At 39.8% G+C, this 25827-nt stretch overlaps 1 protein-coding gene and 1 long non-coding RNA gene across 10 annotated transcripts in view; one reads left to right on the forward strand and one right to left on the reverse strand.

The window, feature by feature from the left end:
* Window positions 1-2317: 2317 nt before the first annotated feature.
* The window catches only part of ttll10 (tubulin tyrosine ligase-like family, member 10), a 37611-nt gene continuing 14101 nt past the window's right edge, over window positions 2318-25827 (forward strand). Inside the window, exon 1 of one of the 5 annotated variants that reach the window (XM_044351386.1) lies at window positions 2318-2510. In XM_044351386.1, the coding sequence (XP_044207321.1) occupies window positions 2414-2510 (97 nt within the window). In that variant the 5' untranslated portion in view covers window positions 2318-2413. Of the gene's footprint in view, window positions 2511-24406; window positions 24721-25827 lie in introns of those variants that run through there. The other 4 variants (XM_044351385.1, XM_044351384.1, XM_044351391.1 and 1 more) reach the window with 4 other exon arrangements.
* LOC122982230 lies at window positions 4320-25808 on the reverse strand. Of its 5 annotated transcripts, XR_006403423.1 has the most exons (8): window positions 24563-24654; window positions 24404-24483; window positions 23305-23421; window positions 17571-19790; window positions 14240-14418; window positions 14047-14161; window positions 13867-13962; window positions 4320-5760 (listed from the first exon to the last, which is right to left on the reverse strand). It is a non-coding gene; the product is annotated as an uncharacterized LOC122982230 (long non-coding RNA). The 5 variants fall into 5 exon arrangements; XR_006403422.1 differs by lacking the exons at window positions 14047-14161; window positions 24563-24654 and adding an exon at window positions 25472-25808; XR_006403424.1 differs by lacking the exon at window positions 14047-14161 and having other exon boundaries at window positions 19715-19790.

The following is a 25827-nucleotide window of genomic DNA, read 5'->3' on the forward strand; positions in this document are numbered from 1 at the left end:
TGCATGAAATTAAGACAGTCGTAGTGCTAAGCTAAGCTAACATGCTCTCTGTACTGGACACACAAAGATGAAAGTAATATCAATCTTCTTACAAAGAAAAAAGGGTATTTCCCTAAATGTCAAACTGTTCCTTTAAAGTGCGGGGCCTGTCTGACTGCCGGAAGTATCCTACGACAGCTCTCAGTCCAGAGACTGTCATGAACTGTGGATGTTACATACCTTCCCTGTGAGTAACACATGGAGGACAATACGGTCATGTGGATGTGAGATATGCATTTCTGATCACTTTGTGAATAAAATGATGCTCTATGATTATAATAATAGTGTTAATCTTTGGGGAGAAGCACTGAATTACATACACACACACACTCACACACACACCTTCCTTTGAAGTGTGTGTGTATGTTGGCGTGGTCTCTGTCTGCGGTCCCCCCACATGAATAGAACCGAGGCTTGTGCAGTCGACAGCTGTCTCCTTTGAGCGCCCAAAGACAAAAAGCCTTAAATCCAGCGACCTCCCTCTTTCATGTGTTCATTTGATACCGCTCTTCCTCACCTTACTGTCACTCCATTCAGCTCTGTGGCCCGAGGCTATGGCTTGTTAGCACGCTGAGTTCAACCTCTGGAGTCCATGGATCCTTTCCCTCCCTCAGAATGTTTCCAAGAGAGAAAAAAGCTCTCAGACAGAACAAAGTGCAGCTGCGTTTGAAATGAGCTCTGGTACTATCAGAGAGCTTCTTAGCTGCTGATGTCAGTGAGGGTTTGGTGCTCTGTAGACTAAAGTGGTTTTCAGGTGAAAAGAGACAAACTTTATCCAAACTTTATCTTCCAAATAGATTCACTCCAAATAAAATAAATATTTTTTACAGGCAACTAAGGAAAGAGATTGTGTGGGTTATGTTTGAAGCTTTTCCTGTGATAGTGAAGTTTGGAGACGACGTCCTCACATGTTAAAAATCCCCTAAAAATTCCCACCGGTATTTTCTAAGGAAACTGTTGTTTAAGATTTGGGTTTGTGATAAATACCTGGACCTCAATTTCCAGTATTTGATACTGGTCTGGTGGCCAGTGAGCAAGGCTGGATTACCAGCTGGGACCTCCAGAGGCTTATTTACTGTGTGTGAACAGGTTTTAGGTAAAGTGAGAATTTGCAGATTTGTTAAGATCCTTGCATCCTTGATTATATTCTTGTGGAGTTGTATTATAGACGGTTCTGCATCAAAACCTTAGACTGGCAATATTTTAGTTTTATTATGTTTTCTTTTTTTAAATTTCATGCTCATATGGTCCTTTTTTTAATTCTTTTTTTTAAGAAAGTTGTGTTTAATCAATTTACCAAAAACTAATTGACACATAAGAAACCAGGGGCCAGGTAGTATTATTCCAGCATAAGAACGGGGGCCCAGTAATACATTTTTACCCTGAGGCCCCTAACCTGTTTATCAGATCCAACATGCAGCAGGAAGAACTTAAAATATCTTAATAGTCAACATGTGTCCAGTTTAAAGGACCAAATGATTGCAGAAGTGTGTAGCCGCACATATAATACAAAATACAACCTGAAAAGTCTAAATGCAAAGTTTGCTGTTTTCTCAGCATTTAACCGACAAAAGAGACAAATGCTGGAGTGAAAAAGTATCAAATGTTTTCTGGGTAACCACATCATCATCATATTTTCCTCTAACTGGCTTTATCTAACAGATGTTTTTAAAAAAAGCTACATATTTTGATGTTTTTTCTTCCATTAGAGTGTGTTTACTCCAAAATGTCAAATGTCTGTTTATTTAGTTGAGGCTCCAGACTCTCTGAGACGTCAGAAAAGTTTTCCTGTGAAGGAGAGGCAACTGCCAGTAAATACTCTAAAGAAAAGCCTTGATTTTGGCAAAGTTGCACGTAAAAAGTCCTCTCCTCACCATGCCTCCCTTATACCTCATGCCCTCTAAGGAAAAAAAAGCCATAAATGAAAGCTAAAAATAGTAAATACGGAAGAAAAACGGGGAGTGTTGGTGGTGTGTGCGATAACCCAGGCAGTTGGCCCTCTTTGTGTCCAAGTGCCTCCCATTCACTGAGGGTAATTAGAAAATCTTCAGGGCAGGATCTGCTCGACTCTGCGTGTGCGTGTGTGTGTGTGTATGTGTCTGTACCGTCGTGCTGTTGAGTGTGTGTTTAGCCTGTGCATAAGGAGGCTCGAGGCCCAACACTGTACCAGGCAAAGGTTTCCACCAAACTGCTCTTGCATAACTCAGTGAGTGATAACACCGGTGCATTCCTCTCACTACACATCACAGCTGCCAACATCTTCGCCTTGGTTTTTCCCACGTTTAAACCCAGTCTGTATCACCGCCCTGGATGAGCTGGAGAGTATAAGTTTCCCATTCTGAGCCGTTAAACAGGAGATAGGTGTTAAGGCGACATGTTTGAAGATATGCCTTCCCTGTCTGCCTGCTTTGTCTTGAAGAGGTGGAGACATTGGGTGATCTTCCAGGGCAGGAGGTCACATTCGTCAAGAGGTAGGTCAGCTGGGGTTAAGGCTGGAGGTGTTCCCACATCTATTCACTGTCTGTACCCAACCTGATGGGGAAACACTGTGGAAATAGAGCAGGGAGGTTCGGCTCATGGGAAATGCACAGACAGGGGTTCTGTTTGGTAAAGTCATATTTTATCCTTTATATGCTGGTATGAAGTGTAGCTGGAGGTTTAGTGAAAAGTAGATCATGTGAGTGCATTTGCTGAATTCAAGCTGTTTTTATATGTCGTGGGATGTGTTTTGTGCTTTTTCATCTGCTGCACGGCTAACATGCAGGATGTTGATTCAGAGCCTCTTAAACGCCAGCCTCTTCCTGGACGATCAAAGATTAGACTAAATAAACACACCGCTGTGTGCAGTACAGTGGCCATAAAACACCAGCATCAGTCCAGGCCATTGTATACACTCTGCTTGCCAAAATGCCACCTTCACCTGCACGCTCAACACTTCCTTAACCATCGACCGAGTAACAGCTGGTCTCCATGGCTCCTGCTCTCCCATAGGTTCTCATGGGACTGTGTTGCATCTAGTTGCTTCTTTATGATTGGCTGAAAGGATGAGGTGGACCTACTAGATTTGCGTCTGGAGACTGCAGTGTTGACAGAGCACCCAAATCCAAAGGGTGTGTTTGGATGGTTGTAAAACCTTGGTTGAGCTTTGAGAAAGCGAGTGTGTTAATGTGTAGCTCTCGCACAGTGACAGAGAGGCTCAGATAATGTTTAGGCCTGTGGACTTTGATACCCATTTCTTCCTGATTCATACAAATGAATGAAATCTGCTGATCATTTACTTGCACAAATTCAGTCTTAGGGCAGGTTTCTGTGTCAGCACTGATGTGGGTTTTTTCCAGATTGGGGTGCCTGAGTATTCAGCTTCAACCACACTTTCATTACTACTACTAAGTACAATAATTTATCTGTAGGTCATAATAACCTTTACATTACATTGCACTGTTGATTATTATCTGAAGTTACTGCAGAGGAATAACTCATTTCTGTGTTCTATATATTTATGTTACACACTGAACCTGTCGCTCAGGCCTGCTGTTCACTATTAGTGACATGCAGTAATTGCACAATAGATTGTTATCAGTGTGGAGGGAAATTGGTTTCCTCTAAAATGTCTTCTCTACAGCACAGTTACAGTTGAGGAAGCTGTGCATTTCCTGCATGAAGAACAAAAACTACAGATGAAACCAAGTCATTAGCTTTAACTGCATAGTCAAGATCACATGCAGCATGTTCACTTAAATCATTCACCGAGTAAAACTGTCCTTTTAGGATAACTTTGTTCTTTTTTTTTAATTATTTAATTTTATTTCATCTTTAATCTTTATTTAATTAGGCAGTCTCATTGAGATTAAGATCTTGTTTCCAAGAGAGACCTGAAAACAGGAACAGAAACATTCATAAGACATGACAACAATCAGCAAACAGAAACACACAAAAACACAATCGACAAAGAATTCATAAAATAATTTGCAAGAGTCATGAAAACATCAGATAATAAAGCTTTAAATCTCCAAGAGGAATGAAAGACTCAAGTTTGAGGGCAGTTTGCAGTTCATTCCAAATTAAAAGATGCATAATACCTGAAACCAATTCTGCCAACATTAGTGTGAACATGAGGGGTATCTGAGGTTACGTAGTTACTGGATCATGTGCTGTAGTTATTTGATTTAAATGAGAGAGGACATGTGAGGTAGTTTGGAAGCTTTATAGATGAATATCATGAGCTGGTTATTGTGAACATGATACAAACCTTTACTCACAAGTATCATTTGTTGCTTTTTTCTTGATATTCTTCTCCCTTGAAATTATTTTGTCCTTTGAGTGGGCAGGTTGAATATCTTGGTACCTCCCTGACCACCTCACTGCTTAGGTCAGATGTATATTTTGGCCGTGGTCATCAGCATTACTAAGAACATTACATTTTTGTGAGCTATAAATCTTACTTAATTGCAACTTTTTTACATTGCTCAGCAGTAAATTACTGCCAACAGACAGTGATGGGAAACAAATGCTTTTATAATGGTTTTACATGCTGAAGTCCTGCAGAGACATTAACAGTAACAGTGAAAACTAAAAGCAGATTGTTAAAAGTATCTTTGGATGAAGCTGATTTATGTTCATTATGTAAAGAAACAAACACGGTCTAGTTTGCTGCTGTCAGAGTAGAGTTAGATTCATCTTTAATGATTAAGCTTAATGAATTATTACAGCTGCTAATAATCAAAGGATACAACAAAGAAAACTTGAACCAAATGATTCCAGCAAATCAAATATTATTAAAGTCTGTGCCGTAAATATAGAAACAACAAGCAAACACTGATGTGCAGGATGTGTGTTTGAATGAGAAGCGTTCAGCCTGCTGCTGCTGCTGCATCTCCACAGACTGACGATTTTTCAGAACAGAAACATTGAGTTACATCTGATGATTTTGTGGATATTTTGGTTGTTTTTTTAGGGTTCGATGCTGAACAGATTTTTTCTTAAAAAGTGAATTAATGAGAGATGCTCCTTGTGGCAAATTTATCAGAAAAGTAGACACCTCTCAAACTGGCTCTATTTGTGAAAGGACTATTTCAGGCATATAAAATGTCTCCCTTTTGTTATTTGAACATCAATAGTTTTTTAATGCATTAATTAGAAAATAGCACAGTAATTATCATAATCAAACAGACAAGTTTGACAGCTTCTACGTGCATCTTGCAACGTGTGCAGTCGGGCCGGAGGTGACTTTACAACAAAAACAGAAGCATAGTCACTGGAAAATCTGTTCTGACATGGTGGTTTTTTTTTCCAGTTAAGCTAATGATGCAGAGACTTCTGAGAAATGATGCTGTGTGGTAATTACACCAAGGTGTTGCTGTTTATTTAACAATTACATATTGATTTTTAAAAACCACTTCCACTTACATGGAACCAGATTAAATTCAATGATTGACTCCAACTTTTCTCTTCAAGGTGTCTGATTTAATCTACAGTACAGTTTTGTTTTTTTTTTTAATCATAGCCTTCTGTCACACACAGAGGAAGTGGAGAGGTACAGTGCAGGTAAGGATGCTAGGTGGAGGAGGGCTGTCTCTACCTTGGTAACTGGCCCCAGCGGGTCGTCTCCTGGCTGCATCTTCACCTGAACCCTGCCTCTCCAGAGAGCCTCCACATCACAAACACATCTTGCATCATTAGCAGGACCTGCTGTTACCCTGCAGCCAGACCCCATGATACACTCTGTGGGAGAGATCAGTCGTTACCCAACACACAGTAAATGTACTGTACATGTCAGGGCTTTATATCAAAAAGTAAGACAGAAAGATGAACCTAGAAAGTTGCTACATAGTAAAATAGCATTGGTAGTGAGACACTGCATGAGACTGAGGACAAACTTTCATTTATTGCCATTATTTAACTCACTGTGTAATAGCCCCTTCTGCCTAAAAATGACCTTTCTGACCGACAGTATAGTATCTGTAGATCAAACAACCATGAAATCAGTGTCCACATGGCCAAATAAATCATCAATAGTATGGAGATACTCAGGCTGAGGTGGTTAGATGACACCTGCTACAGTTTGTTCCAAAATCTGATTATTACATTATTACAGCAGATGTAAAGAGGCCTCATTTATGTGACCAGAGTGAAGCTGTGTTCTGATTAATCTTTGGTTCCCTCTTATATAGTGTCACATAGCGCTTTCCCACCACAGGAACTATTCCAGGAACTCAGGAACTTTTCCAGGAACTCAGTGACTTTTTTTAGGAACTCAGGGATTTTACCTGCATCTCAACTAGAGGAACCAGGATCTAGTTCCTCTGATAGTTCTTGCCCCCCCCACCCCCCAAAAGTCCCTTCTGCAAAGGTAGTACTTCCTGATGGCCGAGGAACTATTTGGGTAGAATTTGCCGCATGATCGGTCAAACACAGGCCTCAAAGCTGCTACAACAACAGAGCAGTATTCATTCAGACAGTGAGTGAGCGGACAGTGGATGACATTTAGTATCAATATTAGGACTAGGGGAGTATATTTCTTGCTTACTGACGTTAAAAAACAAACTGATGTTGGTGATTTCCCATCAGTCACGCAACGATAAACTACAAGAATGATATATCTGTGTTGATGTTTCATCATGAGGGAAAATTCTCTGTTATTTCATCCGTTATTGGTCTATTTGTCAAATCTTCACGGTTGTTCAGATGTGGTGGAACGGCAAACAGGATTGTGCAAAAAGGACATTTAGTTCCTGATTTAGCTCCATGGACGTCTTAGTTTGTGGCACCATTTTGTTGGAAAGGTCCAGTTGTTACCAAAACTAACTGAATATTCCCATTTCTTGTCAGTTGAAGAGTGGGTAACTTCTAATGCAGCGGAAAAAATATGCTAATACTAACAGGCATTTATTGATTCTGGCAAATGACTGCATGTATAAATAATACTATATGAGTTTGACAGAGAGAGAAAAGCAGTAACATGTTTCCAAGTCATTAGCAACTGCATAATTCCTTTCTGTGAATTTACACACAGCAACTGACTATTGACCCAAATGATTATCAGCTGCTGGATGATGTTTCCCTCTTAGAATAATTTCTGCCCTGAGGACGCTAAAAGCCTCATGTAATGGGCACTCACAACACACCTTTGGTTAAAACCATTCAACATTTTTCAAGCTTGGATGAATTCAACACACACATGAACTAAAGCATACTCCTCTAAAAATCATCGTCATTCCCCCTCATGCTAATGCCTTAGTAAACACATTACACAGCAAGCTAATTACATGAGACCAAATAGAAAGTCTTTTGGAAGAAACTGGCAGGTGTGTTTGGAGATGGTATGCTATCATAGTTCCTCATAATGCCCTCAACTGAACACACACAAATCCTTTAAAGCTTGACAATACCAAATTTGGCCGTGAGGCAGGCGAGGTTGACGTGCTATTATAAGTAGGGCACAATGAATGATGACCTTGAGGTCAGCATTTACGCTCATTTCCTAAACAAACTGCAACGTCTCGACCGTGAATGACTGAAACTTGACCCGGGCCAGCAGCTCTGCAGGTGTGTTTGACAGGTAGTCAAACTTAAGAGAGAGAGAGTATGTGTGTGTGTGACTGCACATGTAAGTTAAAGAAAGTGAGGAATCCATTCAGAGATATTGATCTTAACCAAATAAAACTTTTAAAGGATTTCCCTCTGACACATGCAGAACATACATCTATAATAATGCAACATAAGAAGTCATGAAGTGTCAGATGCTCTCATACATGATGGGAACAGTGACTCATTACATACTGTAGATTTAACTGTGAAGTAAACAGGAAACAAACAATTTCACACGCATGAGTCTTTATTCCTACAGTATAGGCATGTTCTTAGTTGTGGTACTTAGTAAGTGAGCCATGAAAATTTAAAAGTCTTTGGTGCATTTCTAAAATTCTTGCAAAATCAAAATGTGAATCAGTGCTACCTGCATGCAAATACATTAAAGAGGAGACAAGACAAGATTACTTAAATAACTGTGTATAAGTCTCTCTGATACACCATGACTTATCATTACTGCTTCCCACCTAAGATGGTATTTGTATTTTATATGTATACCCTGCAATTAGCCTATATAGTGATAGAGTGAGGATTGATATGCAACAAGCACCCTGTCTGCACTGTTCTTATTCTTTTGTCTATAGTAGATAAGACGGATTTGAAAAATCTCTTTCCATGAACCTTAATCACATATTCTCGTTTTTGATATGCCAACTGTCCCACCTCCTGCACATGTAAAACCTGTTTTGTGAAATTTTGGCTATTTGTTTTCAAATTTCCGGCATTTGCACTCAGGTTTCTCAATTTAACACAGGTGGATGGAAACTTCACTTTCAGAAAATGGTGGCATGAATGAAGGATAAATGTTTATAATGTCCACAATGAATGTCATTCAATAGCAATTGCCATGTGCCATGCAGAAAGCAGAATAACATTTATACAGTACAGTGCTGTGTAGAGACGGGTGTTTGCCTTCAACACCAACGTCTTCAATCAGGTTCTATTTAAGACAAGTTCTTATTTAACTGTGATCAACCTCTTTGCTTGACATTAACCAAATGCTTTTAGCTCCTAACATGCACATTACTTTAGGTATAATACATTAACACTGAAGGAATAGCTTCTAACTTTTTTGTACATCTGTACAATATGAACATTGTGTCAGATAAGATCCTAGCGGCAACATCTCTCCCTGAACATGTATTTTGTTTATGATAAATAGATGCACAGGTGGGGTTATAGATTATGTATGGGTATTACTCCATTTATCTCTTTGCTTGTCACTGATGTCAGACTGATCACAGCGGCAGTTTGGCCTTAAACCAGCAGATGAGCCAAACAGGTGTGTTGTGGAATAAGATGCAGCAATAATTGGTATGCCTCACTCCGCTTCTCTATGGCAACTGCCCCATTGGAGATTATGGGATACGACCGCGCCATCCACACACACCATCCCGCCCTAAATCCTCCGGGGCCAATTACCCGCTGCTGGTGGCAGGCGGCAAGTCAGAGCACGGCTGTGGCTGCTAGACCGCTTGTGTGCACTCTGCTCCCTTGGTGATTCTCTGGCTTTGTGAAAAGAAATGATGCCTGTATCTCCTCACAACCAGGCAAAGACAAAAGTTCAATAGTCAGTTTTAAATATTTTAATGCAGAAAACGCATAAAAAGTGATGTATCTCATATTTTCCTTATCTACTGTATGCTAACATAGTGAGTGGGCTTTGCTGCCCCGGTAGCGAGGCAGACAGGGAGCTAATTGGTGAGAGACTTGGTAGAAATCAGTGGTTGAGGGCTGATCAGTGTAATGAGGGGCCTTTAAACATCACACCTGGGCTAAGTCCTCCAATTTTCTCTAAGACAATGTAAATCTCTGTAATTATCCCATAGTCACCTGAGCAGAAGGGCAGGACAAGGAGACAGGTGGATAAAACAACAGAAAGGACTCAACAGACAGATGCTGCATATTGAGTGATAAGGCCTCTAATTCGGGAAAACCCACGAGAACAGCGGCTATTATTGGCTTTACATTGTGTCTATGACCTTTCAGAGACCATGGAAAGACTGTTATACATTATTCATCACTGATGAATATGTTATAACACACAGGATATTTTTCAAGATCAGTTTCATGGGCTGTCTGGTATACAAGGTGTCTATTTACTACACAACACGAAAAGTGTCAGCATACAGCCTCGTCAGAGTGCCTGTAATCACAGTGAAAAACATACTCAGTGGTGTTTTACTGGTTTATTAATTGTTGTCCGATAGTCCTTTCATAGTTTGTATTTCCAGTGATCAAAATACCAAGTGAGGAGTGTTGACATAAACTCTTATTGAGTCCGTCTGCATGCACACACTATTCTGACTAATGGCTGTCATGCTGGTTGAAGTTTTATAGAGGACAGTCTCTGAATATGCAATATGTAATGTCCTTATTGTGTGTGTGAAAGGGCAGGTTCACATTTTTTCAAGACTGCCCTAAAACAATAGTCAAGTGCCCAAATAAACAATGACACATGCTTTTCTTGCTGTAATCATTCCTCCTGTTCATACTGACCGTCAGAAGATCCCTTCATAATGCACTAACAATGTAAGTGATGGGGGATAAAATCCACAATCTATGAAAAAATAAATCTAATATGTATATATATATATATATATAGAGAGAGAGAGACAAAAAAAGGAATCATAAAAGTAAAACAAATACAGTACAGCCTGAACCATATCATATCATTCCTTTAACGCCACCCACACCAACCCTTCCCTCAGACTCCTCCAGGCAAAACAATACAAACTACTGCTAACAAATAGTAAGAATTCATGTCACATTAACAATTCACACTGATAGTTCACAACAGAAAGTGATCAAATAACAGAAACACAACATTAGAAAAAAACAAAAACAAAGGACAAGAAGACAATAAATGAACAAAAAGAAAAAGTTTTAAAATGTTTACTTGAAGCTAATTTGAGGTTTCAGTTGTCTAAACGAGTCAAATCAAGTCGATATCTTTCAAAGTTACAGTCCTTTCAGTGCTAAATTCTCTCTTTTTGTTATGAACCTTCCACTGCAGTTGAACAGGAAAACACTGTCCATGAAGACAGTTACTTTCTTTTTACTAAAAACACTGTAACTGTGAAAGATATTCACTTTATTTGACCACGTCAGACGGCTGAAGCCTCATATAAGCTTCAGATAAACTTTTAAATCCATTTTTGCATAAAATGAGGACTGTGGATTTTGTCTCACATCACTTACATACTTAAAGATTTGGAGGGAATATTCTAATATCCAGTATGAAAAGGAGGAATGATAACAGTGAACAAGACCTGTTTCAGTGTTCATGTGGGTACCTGACTGTTATCTACCCTTTACAACCCAAAATTTTCCTGATACTATATCAAAGAGGCAGAGGTTGAATGATACAAGTTAAACATGCCCAGTAGCTGGGCTGTAGGACTCCAGTCACTCTTGGTCTTGAGACTTTCTAATGTTTCTGACTTGTCCTGCTCTTGTCGGTGTTGTGACTTTGCTCTTTGCTCTTGACTGAGACCTTTTTTTTCCTGCCCAGTGTCTCTCACTGTTCTCATAGCAGCCGCTCTGTTGTCAGTCAACTGTCAGTTTCCCACAGAGACATAATATTTTTAATATCACCTGCACTGCTCTACACTGTCATTTACATAAAAGTCTTTGCCATGTAACAAACAAGCATCCTCATTTTATTCGTGTACTTTGATGCACAAAGGTGCAGAAAGATATCATAGTTTAATAGTTGGCTTGTAACGTTGTGCAAGTGTTTCCCTTTGAATATAATTGTATTTGTTTTTCTCAGAGTTTAAATGATAGTTTAAGCAAATCATGTAGGCAAAATTATATTTTTTCTTGTTTCCATCACACTTCAAAATGTTCTCAATCAAAGTATTACTGAGTGATTGAAGTTATATCACAGGTGACTGAATATGAACAACTGTAAGACAACATTATGAAGAATATTGAATGTGCCTTGTTTGGTCTTTTGGATTTGGACTCTAGTTAAGTGGTCTAGACTTACAGCCCATACATATCATTAAAATATGAGACATTTCAATAGTGCAATATTAAAATGCATGAGTATTGAACCTGTTTAAATATAATTTCAGTATTTTAGGTGTATAACTGAACAATTTGGTTGAATGTGAGATTATCTCAAGAACATATATTACAGTATCTTGACCCATTTAGCTCAATTAAAGTAATGAATACCTCACATTACTGCCAACCAATATTCCAACTGATACCACAGTGTTTTACATATTTAAGTCTGTTTCCTTCTCTCCCTGATTACCTAGTTTCAGTTTATTTCAGTACTGTATAATGTAATACACTATGATGTAATAAACTATACTGATAGATGCACAAGATAAAAACAAATAAACAAAACAAGGAAGCACAAGTTTGGTGTGGTTCCTTATAATTAGGTAATACTTTTGAGAGACTGATTGGAAAGTCTGACTACATTACAGCACAAGAACAATGTAACTTTGACAAAATCAGGTGAAAAAAGGTCATGGGTGATGATGTTACATAATGATCGAGTCATGCCTTCACTTCCTGATGGTCACATCGTGTAGTATGATACAGTGTGGTGCCAGAGATCAAGTATGTCCGAGTTTAATGATTAATTCATAGTTATGTTTAAGATTAAACTCACAATCGCTAATGTTTTTAGGAGACTAAGCGTGCCCTCAAGGTCACCTTGTGTGTGTATTGTGATTCTCACTTGGCTATGCACCATAAAAGCTCCATCATGACTACAGTTGAAGGCCTGAGGGGAGATACATGTCCAGTTTTACTAGTCACCTTGGATACTGATTGCAGATTAGTGAAGGGCTACATGGAAATGTTCTGCAACCGCAAACAAGGAAAGATGAAACAAACATGAGTCATTGTTTTCCTTTTCTCAGTTGACAAGCTGTGACATGGCTCCAGACTGTGAACCACACGTCTGCTGTCAGATCACTGTAAAGACAAATGCATGCAAACCGCTGCTGTTCAATAGCTTATTAACGCAGTTAAAGATAATAATTTTCATTCAGTTTTTTTATATAGGTCTCATCTCATCTTTCAATCTGCAGGACATCTGGTCCTGTAAGTACATCCAGTACACAGACCAAATCAGGGTTACAGTGTATCAGTGAAGACATAAAACAGTAACTAAAGGGAAATATCATAAATCACAAGCCATATTGCAAAGTAGAAAAAAAAAAATCCTTTATACAAGGAAAAATGCACGAAACACATCATTTTAGGGTGTTGTTTCTTGATATATCTGAGCATGTGTCTGAAAGTAGATGTGTTAGCTTCTGTGTGTTTGTGGCTGTTGGGTCAGTGCTGCTGATGGATGTCCTTACATCCTGCCTTGCGTGACCAACCAGCCAGATAGCCATCAGTACCCAAATAAGTTCAGGTCAGGCCCCTGTGCTTCACTCCAAACCTCATTTGGTATGCAAATGAAAAGCCTGAACAAAGCAAACCTTTCAGAGAAGAGCAATTTACTAACTGCTCCCTTTGAAGAGAATGAGCTTCACTCAGGGTTGACTTGGTGAAAGACAGAAAAAGCTAATATGTTACTTAAACATATTAACAAGTGTAAATGTGGTAGTCAGAAAAGATCAGCAAACTATGTTTAGTAACATTCAATCAGCTAAAGAATTGTGACTTTGGAAGAAGCATTTTATCTGAAGTTGCTGCTTTCTTTTCATTTTCAGATTTTTTTTGGGAGTCTGCAGTCTGGATACATGTTTTCTGGGGAGAAAAGATAACCAGTCAGCATGAATCAGCTCATTATCCTCAGTACAATTTGTCCTGGGGCTTAGCACGGAATGACGTATAACTTTACTGCCATAACTATCTTAGATATTTAAGGTAAAACTGATTGATTGGTGGATAATGTGTGATTTTACTGTACTTTGGGTCAATATTTCACAGACTACTGTTTGTTTAGGGTTTACAGATTCAAACAATCGCCTTCTTCCATCTTTGCCAACGTAGTTCTGCAGCAACCTGTGCCACGCCCCTGCTGAAACAGGATACGACTCTGGCATTGTGCTCATTGTTGAGAGACTAATCCCGACAATTACACCTCGAGACCGAAAGTGGCTGCCTTGCCCAGCATCCAGCCAAGCCCTGGCCAGCCTTTGGATTAGGCTCCTGTTTGCCCTTAGGGGCCAGGAGCCCCAGCAGCCTCTTGCCGATGCTCCCCCACCTCCCACAAACTGACCTCAAACTACTGGTGTGTCTTTCTCAAGTTTTACTCACCTGCACTTTGTTCACCTGTCATTCCCGCTGTAACTCAGCCAGGTTATTGTTGGGACAAAAAAGGTGTGTGGACACAAAGGGAGGTAGAGGGAAGGCCTGGGAGCAAAGGGCAGGTATTTCAGGTTATGGCAGATGTATACAGCTGAGAAGTAGGCAAAGGTTTAACTGATAAAACCTCACAGATGCATGTTTTTGAAAACTTGCCCCCACAGTATGTCGGGCCTCATGATTTATCTTTCTCTGCTCCGACAGGATGGGTGTGTTCGGCAGTTGGGGATGATGGTTTAGCTGTTGTCTGTGTTGTAATAGGAACACAGGAGGTCGTTCCCACAGAAGCTTGAGCTGACATCATAAAAAACACACAACAAGGTACCTGGGGGATGATGGGGAGGGTAGAGGTGAGCGAACCGGTGAGGTGGGAGTCGGAGGGTGGGAGAGTGGTGGGGTGGGGGGGGAGGTTTCGTCTCAACCACCATTGGCCAAAGACAGCATGGGGGACACACCTGTGAGCGCCAGAGGCTAAGGAGATTGGCTGCGACCTGAAAATTACACCTGTGGGGGAAAAGGGGAGGAGGGGGGTCAGGCTACATGTAAACCAAGCCCTTTACAAATTCTGTCTCTGTCTTCTTGAGGAGCTTAACCGCCTAACACCGCCGATGAGAGCTCCTGGAAAAAAACAAGTTCTGCTCGGGCAGCAGGAAGAGAGCTGACGCGCTTCAAACTGGTTGGTTTTGTTCCGGGGTTTGGCTCTTCCTCCGACTCTACGGCTGCATCTACCTGAAAGGGACAGCTTTTTTTTCTTTTCCTAACCGCCGCTCCAGAGGTCGACTGTCCTTCAGCAAGAGCAGGAAAGAGGAAGACTAGCCAACGAGGCGTCAAGAGCCCTCATACAATGATGCCTCTTGTCTTGGGTTTCTGGCTCGGTGACCACACCTGGGAAGGACTGGGTAAATTCACGAATGTGATCCCTTCTTTGTCTTCATTCTCCATCTTTTAAGACTTGAGCTGTCGTCATAACCTGTTGCTCAGAGACGGCATAGTTAAAACTTTGCGGACATTTGTTCATCGGCTAAGATCAGGAAATGTGCGGCAAACAAATTAGGTCATCGTACGAAGCCCTCGGCGATTGTGTGCTGATATAGGAGGGTCTAGGTAGTTTCGATGGGAAGCGAAAATAATGCGTATCAAATTCCAGCTCCATTTAACCAGAAAGAAAGAAGAGGAAACAATAGAAGCCAACGCTCATTCCTAAACTGGATAGACCAGTTGGGGCAGGTAAAGGCAAACTGCCAGACTTGTCAAAGGATATGAAGACAGAGGCTGACTCCGTCTTTTAGAGCGTAAAATGTTCTTTACAAGGAGACATCCACCAAACAACGGTATGAAACAGCTTTACAAATTGATAACCTAATAGCAATAGCTGATTAGTTTGAACATTTTATTGTTAAGAGATAATTCAGAACTCATTTGGCAACTTTTCTCTACAACCTGTTGAACTGTAAATCCCTGGTTAACTTTTGAGATTGAGAGTTTTCGCCGCCTCTTTGGTTTTTCTTTTTTAAGCTAGAGATTTGATTGAACAATGCCTGTTTCATGTGCTTTTGAAAAGAAAAGAAAAAAAAAAAAGGTTGTTATGAAGTGGATGGGTGTCGGACGTAAAATGTCTGCTCATCCGTTTTCCTTGCCTCAGAGGTTTGTCTGCAAGTTGGGACAGACAGCGGCGTTGGACTTATTAGAGCAGAGTATTTCCACTGGAGAGAGGGTTTACATTATTACGTTTTCTAGGCTGCTCCTAAGACATTTTTAAGCAGATGAGTACCGTGGAAGTCGGAGAAGGAGAAGAGAAAATGGAGGGAAAATGTCGACCGTATACTGTACAGCGGTGGCTGCAGAGCGAGGTGGAGGATTGTGATTGGGCGAAAGAGAAACATTTGTTCATTTCTTTCATATGCCTGAATAGCTGCAAGTCACATGAGTGCTAGTTGCTCTGCCAGTGTGTGGCAACAGGGCGGGAAGCGCAGGGTAGAATTTCAACAGAAAGTGAGATTTAATAACTGGGAGGTCAGATGAAATGGTGGACTGATTTTTACATTGTTTGTTCTAGTTTGAGTCACTGTATTGAACTGTAGGGGAACTATAGGTCTTATCACCTCATGGGGTGAGAGGTTAAGTTAAGGCTGCGGTTTGATTCAGCTGACAGGGTGAGTGACACTGCATTATGGGCCGGGGCCATTTTAAAAAGTTAATGCTATGCTAATGTTTGAAGAATGCGGATTACCTTTTTTCATCCAGAAGCCACGATGAAGGATTAGCTAATATGATTTAAGATATTTTCCCCTTTAACAGATGCAATTTTACATTTTGTACCTTCCTTAACATAGCAATAATAATTTTAACTTTTAAATTTTTTACAAATTTTACCGGTTTATATAATATACTAATATTCAGAACATAAAACAAAAGTAACCTGTCAGTAAGGAAGAGGGGTGGACAGATAGCTAAATTAAAATATGTAAAAAAGATTAAGTAGAAAAGGAAAAGTCCCTTTTGATAATCAAATTTGTTGAATATTTTAGTCCTTATTTGAAAGATTCAAAACAGAAAGGTGAAAGGATGCTGAGTGAGGGGGGAGGAGCAACCAGCTCTAAAATGACATATGTAAATCTAGTCCAACATTAACTTTGCATTTAAAAACACAACCAAGTAGCTTTAGTTGCATGGAGTATCACGGCCTAAATACTGCTGTTACCTGGCTGCTCCTCAGTAGTCTGAAGGCCCAGTTAGGTGACGCTGAGATAAGGTCCGGACTTAAATAAGGTTTTGGGTTTCCCTGCCATTGTTTTCTCACAAAGACAGCAACTATTGATTAAGGGCCAGGCCAGTTTACCTATCGGGCTGTTCGCTTCACAGCGGAGTCACATTCCAGCACAGAGGGCAGAGTTACCTGATCACGCCTCACTTCCAACAGGCAAAAAGCGTGGGCAGCCGTAAGCGGTTAAGACTCCCACTGCACAGAGCACCAGGTACAACAATGGGAAAAACTGCAGTATATAGCCATGGCTAGGAGCAGCAGAGGAAGTATTTGGACATATGGAGGACAAACTGAGAGGAGGTTTGTTGGACGTAGGAGTTGGCTAGATATTTCAAAAGGTAACATAGGACATGATCTACTTTGATCAGGTCCTGTTATTCTCTTGGTCTTGTTTCTACGAGCTTGAATTTTCCGGGCTAATCTTTTTTCACTCTTTCTCTCTCTCCCTCTTTTCTTCCTCAGAGGGCCTGCAGCACTGGTTTATAATGCTGATGATTAACTAAATAGAGTCTGGGAGAGCAGGTCTGCTTGGCTTTCTCATTTCATGGGGCCTGACTGACTGGGAGGAAGACGGCGCGTTCTCAGGCAGCGGGCTGGAAATTCAAGATCTTTTTTCTCTTTCTTTTTCAGCCCCCTCCCTCCAAACGTGCTCACTTACTTTGGTTTTGTTACATTCTTTCCTTGGGGTACCTTTCATGACGGTAAGGTTACAGGTGCATTCTCCATTTTCCTTCTCCACCTTCTTTCCCTGAACTTTTCCCTCCCTTATACTCGCTTTTCTTTCTCTCTCTCTCTCTCTCTCCCTCCCCCTCTCTCCCTTGTGCTCTACTTTTGCACTGCTTGCAGATGACTGGAAACCTTTTCTTTCTTAATGAACATGATAATGTCTCACCTTTTTGTTTGGGTTTCTGTGCTGAGAGAAATTTCTTGTTCTTTCTAAAGGATTAAAAAAATTGCTTAATATATTAGGACAAGAGCAAAAACCTATACTCAACAGTCAAATCTTTGTTGAGAGAAAAGGCGAACTCTCCTTTGCTAACCACTGATATACTGTATATCTATTGACTGTAGGTTCAAAGTATCATGACTAGATAATGGATAAAATACTTCTTTAGTGTTTAATGGTTAAGTGGGAGGATAATTACATATTCCTAAAATGGCAGCATGGGGTGTGAGGATTTCATGCGGTGTACCTGTGAATGATCCACCTTATTCAGTAAACGAGGGCTGTTTCAGTGACCTTCTGCATACACGGCGTCGGCTCAGGTCGAGCCGAGCAGCATTCCATCAGCCTTTCATCACTCAGCAAACACAAAGACAACAGCTTGAGAGGTCCACCAACGGAAAACAGAAAAAAAAGGGCCTTCTCCTTTCCTCTATTTCATAAAACATCTGTTGAAATGGACTTGACAACACTGCTCTATTAGAGCCAGATCAGTATGTTGCAACATAAAAACACTATTCCCGTCTGCCGGGTTGTGACGTGGAACAGAATCAACTCCCCGAGGCTGATGTGCTTTTCACTCGATGGTATTTTTGAGCGTATATGCAGCGTGCGGTATTTGAAATTAGTAACTGCCATGTATTGTGTGAAAAGCAGCCCTCCCATCCTTGCCGTGCCGTAGATTTAGACTAGTCGGAACAGGTTTGGGCAATCATTAACAACTACTGTGGCCCAGTCTTCTGTGACAGCGAGTTTGAGCTGAAAACCCTGACCACAACAAGGGCTCAGCAATAATACTATAGAGAGGTGGTCTCCAAATACGGACTTCCCCACTCCTATTTACAATGCTATTTCTGGGCCATACATGGTTCACTTTTTAAATATGATAAATATGTTGATGTTTGGGCTGTGTTTTGTGACACTTATTTAACGCTTATGTACACATTTCCCTCCATCATAAAGGTTGAGTTCCCCTTTTTTTCTCTCTGACAACCGTATGAAAGATTAGGTTGTGTATTGTTCGCACACACATCTGCTTTAACAGATGTCACATTCATTCACTCATTGGCTTTTAATAACCTTGCAAAGACATTGCATAATGTTCTATCCAAACCTTTATATCACTGAGTGCTGTACGCTATAGGAGTTTAGTTATGAGTTCTGTGTTTGGGTGATTATCTCCATCTTACGAGGCAGCATTGGATATCATCACTTTCTCTAATACTGCCTGGTAATGATGATGATAGTCATCTGCTGACTGCAATCAGACAAACCATTTTAGCAATGTTAGCAGCAACGTGCACCTGGCTTGGCTCAAAGACGTGAGCAGCAACAGAAATGGCTCTCAGGATCCATCTTACCTGACAGTGCTGGATTGTACAACTGTTGTTCTAACACTGTCTGGTAACGATGTTTTCTGGGTGACTGAAAACCTGCGGTGACTTAAAAACCAAAGATGTTAATGACTGCTGAAACCTTCTTTGATGCTGTCATTGATGGATAAACCTTAAAGGCACAGTTGGCTCAGTATTTTGAGGTAGTATAACTGGAACGTGTGTCACTTCCTCCCCAGAAGTTAATTTAAATAGTTGTGCGTCTTTTACTATATATTTGTCTGTATAGATGCCCCTGGCTATGTGGATAGTCAAAAATAAAAAGGAAGAGCGGCACAGATGACGTACAGTGCTGACAGATGGGGAATCCGTTTGTATAAAAGCACATAAACATTTATGTCTGAGCGTTTCATTTTCAAAACTGCTAGAGACGACTGGTGTTGAAGGATTCCTGTTGGGAACGACAAAGAGTAGATCTTTTATGCAGTAATGGTCCTAAAGGTCAGCTATTGTGTTTTTTACTTCTTAACTTACTTCCCTGTAAAAAGAAAAAGGAAAAAAAAAAAAAAAAAACTTTTATGGCAACCCCACCCCACCCAAGTTAAAGAATAGCAGTCAGTTGATGGTTCCACCGGTCCTGCAGGGCCTTATTTCCTTGTTCCCTCCCCTAAACAGCGTTGGTCTTTGTGTTGTATGGCAGTGATTGGTTGGACTTGCCTTACCTGCGTGGCACATCCTGAAACTGACACATGAGCTCACCTGAGAGGGCTTTACTGGTAAAAAACTGAGCTACACATGCTGTGGCCTCCTCCCAGCTCCTGAAGGCTTTTTATCCCTAAAAAGACAATCAAATGATACCTTAGAGCCGACGCAAATTAAACTGTATTGTGTTAGTTAGGCTAAAATGTAAAACGTGTGCTGTCGACTTTAAAGCAGAGCTGAGCTGTCTGAAGAAGTTTTCATCAATGTCTGGACAGAAATGTGAATTTAATGGGTGAAGCCTTCAAACAGACATCAGAAACAAAGGGAAATAATAGTCATAGAGCGAGCACAAACTAGTGTTTGTTTAAGGAGGGAGAATTACCCCGCAAATATTGAGCCGCACCTTTATTTGCCCACCCAGCTCCATTATCCAAACCACAGAAACATGAAATAGCCTTTTTTTCCCCCCCTTCAGTCACCCCTCTTCTTTGTGTTGCCGTCACATATTTGTGTATTGATGTAATAAGGTAGAAAGATTGGAGCAGAAAGAGTTTACCAAGCTTACTTTGCTTCTCTCCTTTGTCTGTTTACTCGTGGCTTTTATCCTCTCTCAGCATGCTTGGCCAATTTAAATATATTAACGAATGAAAACTACAGTGTAGGGTGTTACAGAATCTGTAATTGCAACCAAAAGAGGAACTGCTCATTTCAACCTGTTTCTGCTACACTGCTCTGTTTCCTCCGGCTCTCTTCTTCCTCTTTGCACAGGTGAAAGCTCAGAGGTCATCCTTCCAGCCTGTTGATAGGCGTCTTACCAGACATGGTTAGATGTAATTATTGGTGTCTAATACTGTCTGGTAATGCCGTCCATTAAATGGCATTACCTTCCGCTCTCTTACTTCTCCTCTCTCGCTCTCGTGCATCTGACATGCAGTGTATTGACAAAGGGCAGTCCAGGAAAGCATGTTAACATATTTATAGTTGTGGCAGATGGTGATGAATGATGATGACTATGGAACTATGATCCTCGCACTGGAAGATTGATTGATTTCTTGGGGTTTCTTCCATGTGACTTGAGTCAGAGTTTCTCCATTGAGCAGCTGTCCAGGATGCAAAGTGTTGTACTTATAGTAGGAGCTTCTTTTTTTTTGATGAATGCTGTGCTGTAAATCTGCTTTTAGCAGGAATGTTAATGTGAATGCCATGAAAAAAAAAAAAAAAAAAAAAACGTATTATAAAAAAATGCTTTTATCTGTTGAAAGATCTGTTTTCTTCCTCTTAATGTAATAACTGTAATAACTGCATTCCTTCTGGGAACTTGGCTTTTCTCCAGGTACAGTAGAACAATGTGCACAGTTTCTGAAACTTCATTATCTATGTACTAACTTTGTACATAACTATGTTTATCATGATGTGATGTTATGTAATGTAAAAGAAAAAAATAAATAAAATGGGATCAAATTTGAAATGTCTCTGAAGTTTTTCTAAATTCACAAGCACATTTTCAGAATCTTTTTTTTTTTTTTAATACAATTTATTCAGATGTCTTATGTGCTGGCCCTTTGTAGCAGTTTCTCTGGTCATTGTGAACTCGTCCCTCAGCCAGACCGGAATGCCAAGCCCCAGTCAGGTGTGGATCAGGTTACCACTGAACAGAGCTTCTTTTTAAATGCCTCAATTTACCCATGAAGTCCCCCCATCAGCTAAGGCCTCATTGTGTCCCGCTCTATGGCAGTACACAGTAGGCCAGCTTGATAAACTGAGAAGCACAAGGTGTGTTTTCACTGCCAGGACTCAGGCGACTAAACTTACAGTAGACTACTTTTGCCCACATTTGGTTACATTTGCAGACTTAAAGGGGAGAGTGTTTTTTTTTGTTTTTTTTGTTGTCGTCTCCACTGCTCTCCTTCTATCTATCTCTCACAGCAACACACACACACACACAAAGCCAACAGCATGGCTGCGGTGTTTAATTAGGCCTGTTAGCTCAGGGTTTCAGTTGGCTGGTTAAACTCAGCTCTGATTTTATCAGTTGGAACACAAACACAAAAACCATTTAGCCGTTTAGCATAACAGGCCTCAGGCTTCATTGATCTCCCAAGCTGGGGAGGCTCACACTCAAGCATTTTCACATTCAGTTTCAAGAAATGACCAGAGAGAACAAACTTTTCAGTCAGACAAACATTATATCTCTTACAGTAATATCCCTGACATAATGTTAATATTAATGTACAGTCAAATCAAGCAATCTGCCCTTTAGCCATATGAAAATGAGCTTATTAGCATTCTTAGTCTGTTTCATGTCAGCCAGCCATTAGCCAGCTGTCGTTTTTTCTCCTTTCTAATATAATATTGTTCTTAATTATTCACAAACTGTGTGATTCATGGGTGATTAAAATGGTGTCATATAACAGCTTACACAAATACAGAATCAAAGCCTGAGAAGAAGGTGACAAAAGCCAATTTAATCATTAATCTCTGTGCACCGTTCACAGCAGAGTCACCTTTCACAGGACTGTGATCAAAAGACACAAAATGGCATCTGCTTACCAGAAACTACAATGCTGAAAATTAATTTGGCCGAGTCTGTGTGTATAGGCCTCTATAAAACACTACAAAACACTATTATGAGACTGTGTTTACATAATAAATGTTCATAAAACTATGTTTGTAGTATGTTGTCTGTAGTTTAAGTCAGCAATATTGTTTTCTGATTGCTGATGTAGACAAGTATATCCATGCTAAACAGGAGCACATTTAGCTATATCACACTACTAATACAACACTTTAAATAATGAAATTAACTATTACTATTATCATTATTATTCCCTTTAAATATATATCTATGTATCTATCTATCTATATGGAAACATTTTTTTTCTGAGTTTGTTTAATGACCAGTTGGGGCAGGTCAGAGTGGAATTTGAGGTTCGTTTCAGTTTTATGACGAAGAACATGACCTGTCATCATGAGAATATTTACACTGTACAATGTCTACAAAAAGATTTTTGAAAATGGAATATACCAAAAAAGAAGTAAACTCGGTGCCATAAAAATCAAAAATAAGAAAAAGTGATCTTTTTTTGTGTAATGCAAAACAGATGAGAATATTGTTTTACATTTTTATGCGAGGTTCTAATACGTTAGTTAAAGTGATGACATGTATGTCTTTATATGATCTGTGATTAAAAAAAAAAAAAAAAAGTTTTACTCCACATTTTTCTCTAGTTTTCCTGTTATGTCTTGATTCTTTACAACAACTAGAAGGCAAACACAGACCAGTAGATGTAGCCCACTGGATGACTTATTTTACTTTTTACTGGAATTTTACAGGATTTTTAAAACTGTTGACCCAATGTGCAAACCCCTCAAATATTGACTATTACTAAAAAAAACAAACAGGATGGCATATATTGTTTGATAATAAAGACGTCTGATCAAAAATATGTTAAGAAATTGCTTCACTAGAAAACATATTAGTCTACTTCCATAAATTATCCTGTAAGTAATCTTTCAACCCCTGTGGGTCTCGGCTTGTTCTCAGGTTATTGTTTACTTTGTGATGACATAACTTACAATGCAGCGAAGAAAGACGATGAAGTTAAACAGTACAGTAACAGCAGTAATTGTAATTAGTTACTTCCCACCTTGGTGACCTCACTCCACTGAATCACATTCCTGACTGGCAGGAAGCCTGTAGAGGATTCCTGCGCTGGTCTGTGCATGCTTGGTGCTGTCAGACCAGATTCCTGCACCGCTGCTGGCTGTAGATGAAGAAGCAAGAATCACTTCGCTAAGTTTCAGCTAGGTTTGCCACTGAGGCAGAACAGCGGCACAACAGAGGCTAAACAGTTGTGACATACCTATAAGTGTGCTGATGATTTAACTGAGGAGCTGTCACGCACTCAGAGAGGAGTAAGGTCAAAGAGGTCGTCAAAGAGTAGTGGAATAGATTAATGCTTAGTAGCATTGTCAGACTTAAATATTTTATCATGTGGGAAAATTTGTCCTCCACATTTGTCCCATCCTAATTATTTAGGAGCAGCCACAACCCAGTGCCTAAGTACTAACTTCAAGACCAAGGCCAGTGCCTCGGTTAAGGACACAGGAAGAAGCATCTTCAAGCACCACTGCAGTCTGTGTCCTGTATTAAACTTAGATGATGTACGTCCAACACTTCACTTACACGTGTGTGTATATGCCAGATAAAGAAAAATGGCATATGATTATCAAATTCCCTGTATACACTTATGTGGAGCTGGCATGCCGGTCTATTGCAGATAACCAAAATACTATTTTACTTCTTTAAGTATGTAGGAAATGTCAGTTCAGTCCGCCCATTCATTCATCTCCTATCTCTAGTACATATTGTAAATGATGTTTTCAGATATTTGACCATCCATGATGCTTCCTTGCCAAAAGTTGCTCCCTTAACATTGAAACTGGACATGTTTACTGACATACATCTCAAATAAAAAAAGGTGGACTGCTAACATATTTAACACTGCTGGGGACTGTTACTACAGGACTGCCAGGTAGCATTTTAACATTTGGAAAGACAGTATTAGCAAAAACAATTTAACTTACTATTCTTGGGAAGGCTCAAAACATTGCAGAGACAGCACAGTAGTGTTCACATACAAACAAAGTTGGGTAAAGCAGCAACTACCAACTGTTAGCAGTAACAGCTTGTTTGAGCAACCGTGGCCACAACAAATAATGCAGTGTGTTACAGAAACTACTCACTCAGTAGTCACCTGCTGTCCTGTTAGCACTGGTTGTTTCTTTTTTCTTATTAAAACTCACACACCTGCACTGCCTCTGTCCTGGTTTTTGGAGAGGAGTAAAAAAAACAAGCACCCACACTGATGATAAAACATAAAATAAATAAGTAAAGTGGCCTACCTGAAATGAGGGACAACCAATATCATAAAAATGACAGCTGCAGCACTAGCATTTTCAGACTTCAGGCTCCACTTTGACACCATCCATCAGCAAGACAAGCCGCAGCAGTTTATATATATCAAGGAAAGTCAAATCTTTGGCAGTTTTGCCTCCTGCAGGTAATGCTACATGTGAATGGGTGAGTTTGTAAGTGAACTGCTCCACATCTTAAATCAATGTTCATGGTTAAACTCTTATTCTGTATGCTAGCTTAGATCTAGCTGTCTGTATGTTTCATTTCCTGTGCGATAGGCTGTGGCTCCCCCAAACATACTGATACTTATAAACCACACAAAGAGAAATGATTGTTAGGTTGTATGTTTCATGGTAGATTTTTACACGCTAAGTATTTTGGTTCAAAGTTACCACAGTCTCTCTGCTACATGTAGCTACTTTAGCTAATAACTGCTTTACTTAAGCCGTTAGCTAACAGCAAAGAAGGAAAACAAAACAACTATTTGATTAAAATGTAATTTTGAGAAAGAAGCAAGTCATTCTTCACATTTGAGAATAGTGTTTCATTTCCATTATCAAAGAATCTGCTGATTCTTTTCTCAATTTATTGTTTTAACCATAAAATGTCAAAAAATAGTGTAAAATGCCAGTTATAATCTCCACATTATTACAGTTGTTTCTTTTATTTGACCAACAGTCCAAAACTCAGATATGTGTTAAGAAAACAGCAAATTCTCACATTTGAGAAGCTGGTACCAGCAAAGGTTTGGCATTTTTGCTTGGAAAATGACTAAAAGGATTAATCGATAATCAGTTTTCAAATAATTTTTGACCCATTGATTATTTAGCTAATAGTTGCAGCTTTTGTGAGAAGCTGGAACCAGGAATTGTTTGTATTTTTCATTGTTAACTGACCTAAATGTTGAATAAAGTTAAAAGAAAAAAAAAAGAAGTAATTTTGACGTTAGCTTGCTGGCACACTTTTTGGCAGCTATTTGGTGTGAGTAGACATGTTAGCTTTGTGTTGTTTTAAGACATGAAGACTGGCAAGCTGAAATACTATAACGTTAGCTTAGCTAATGTACACAAACAATCCCACGATTAGCGCATTAGCACGCTTGACAGATATATTTCTAATATGCTCCTCCTGTCACTGTGGACAGGTCTTTCTGCAGAGTGCAACTGCGTCACTGATGCTCACTGTGCACAAAGTGTGAAGGAGAAAGAATCAATGTTGTCCATTTTTTATGGATACATGTATGGTCATTTGT

Source organism: Thunnus albacares, chromosome 5 (assembly GCF_914725855.1).
Source record: "Thunnus albacares chromosome 5, fThuAlb1.1, whole genome shotgun sequence".
NCBI lineage: Eukaryota > Metazoa > Chordata > Actinopteri > Scombriformes > Scombridae > Thunnus > Thunnus albacares.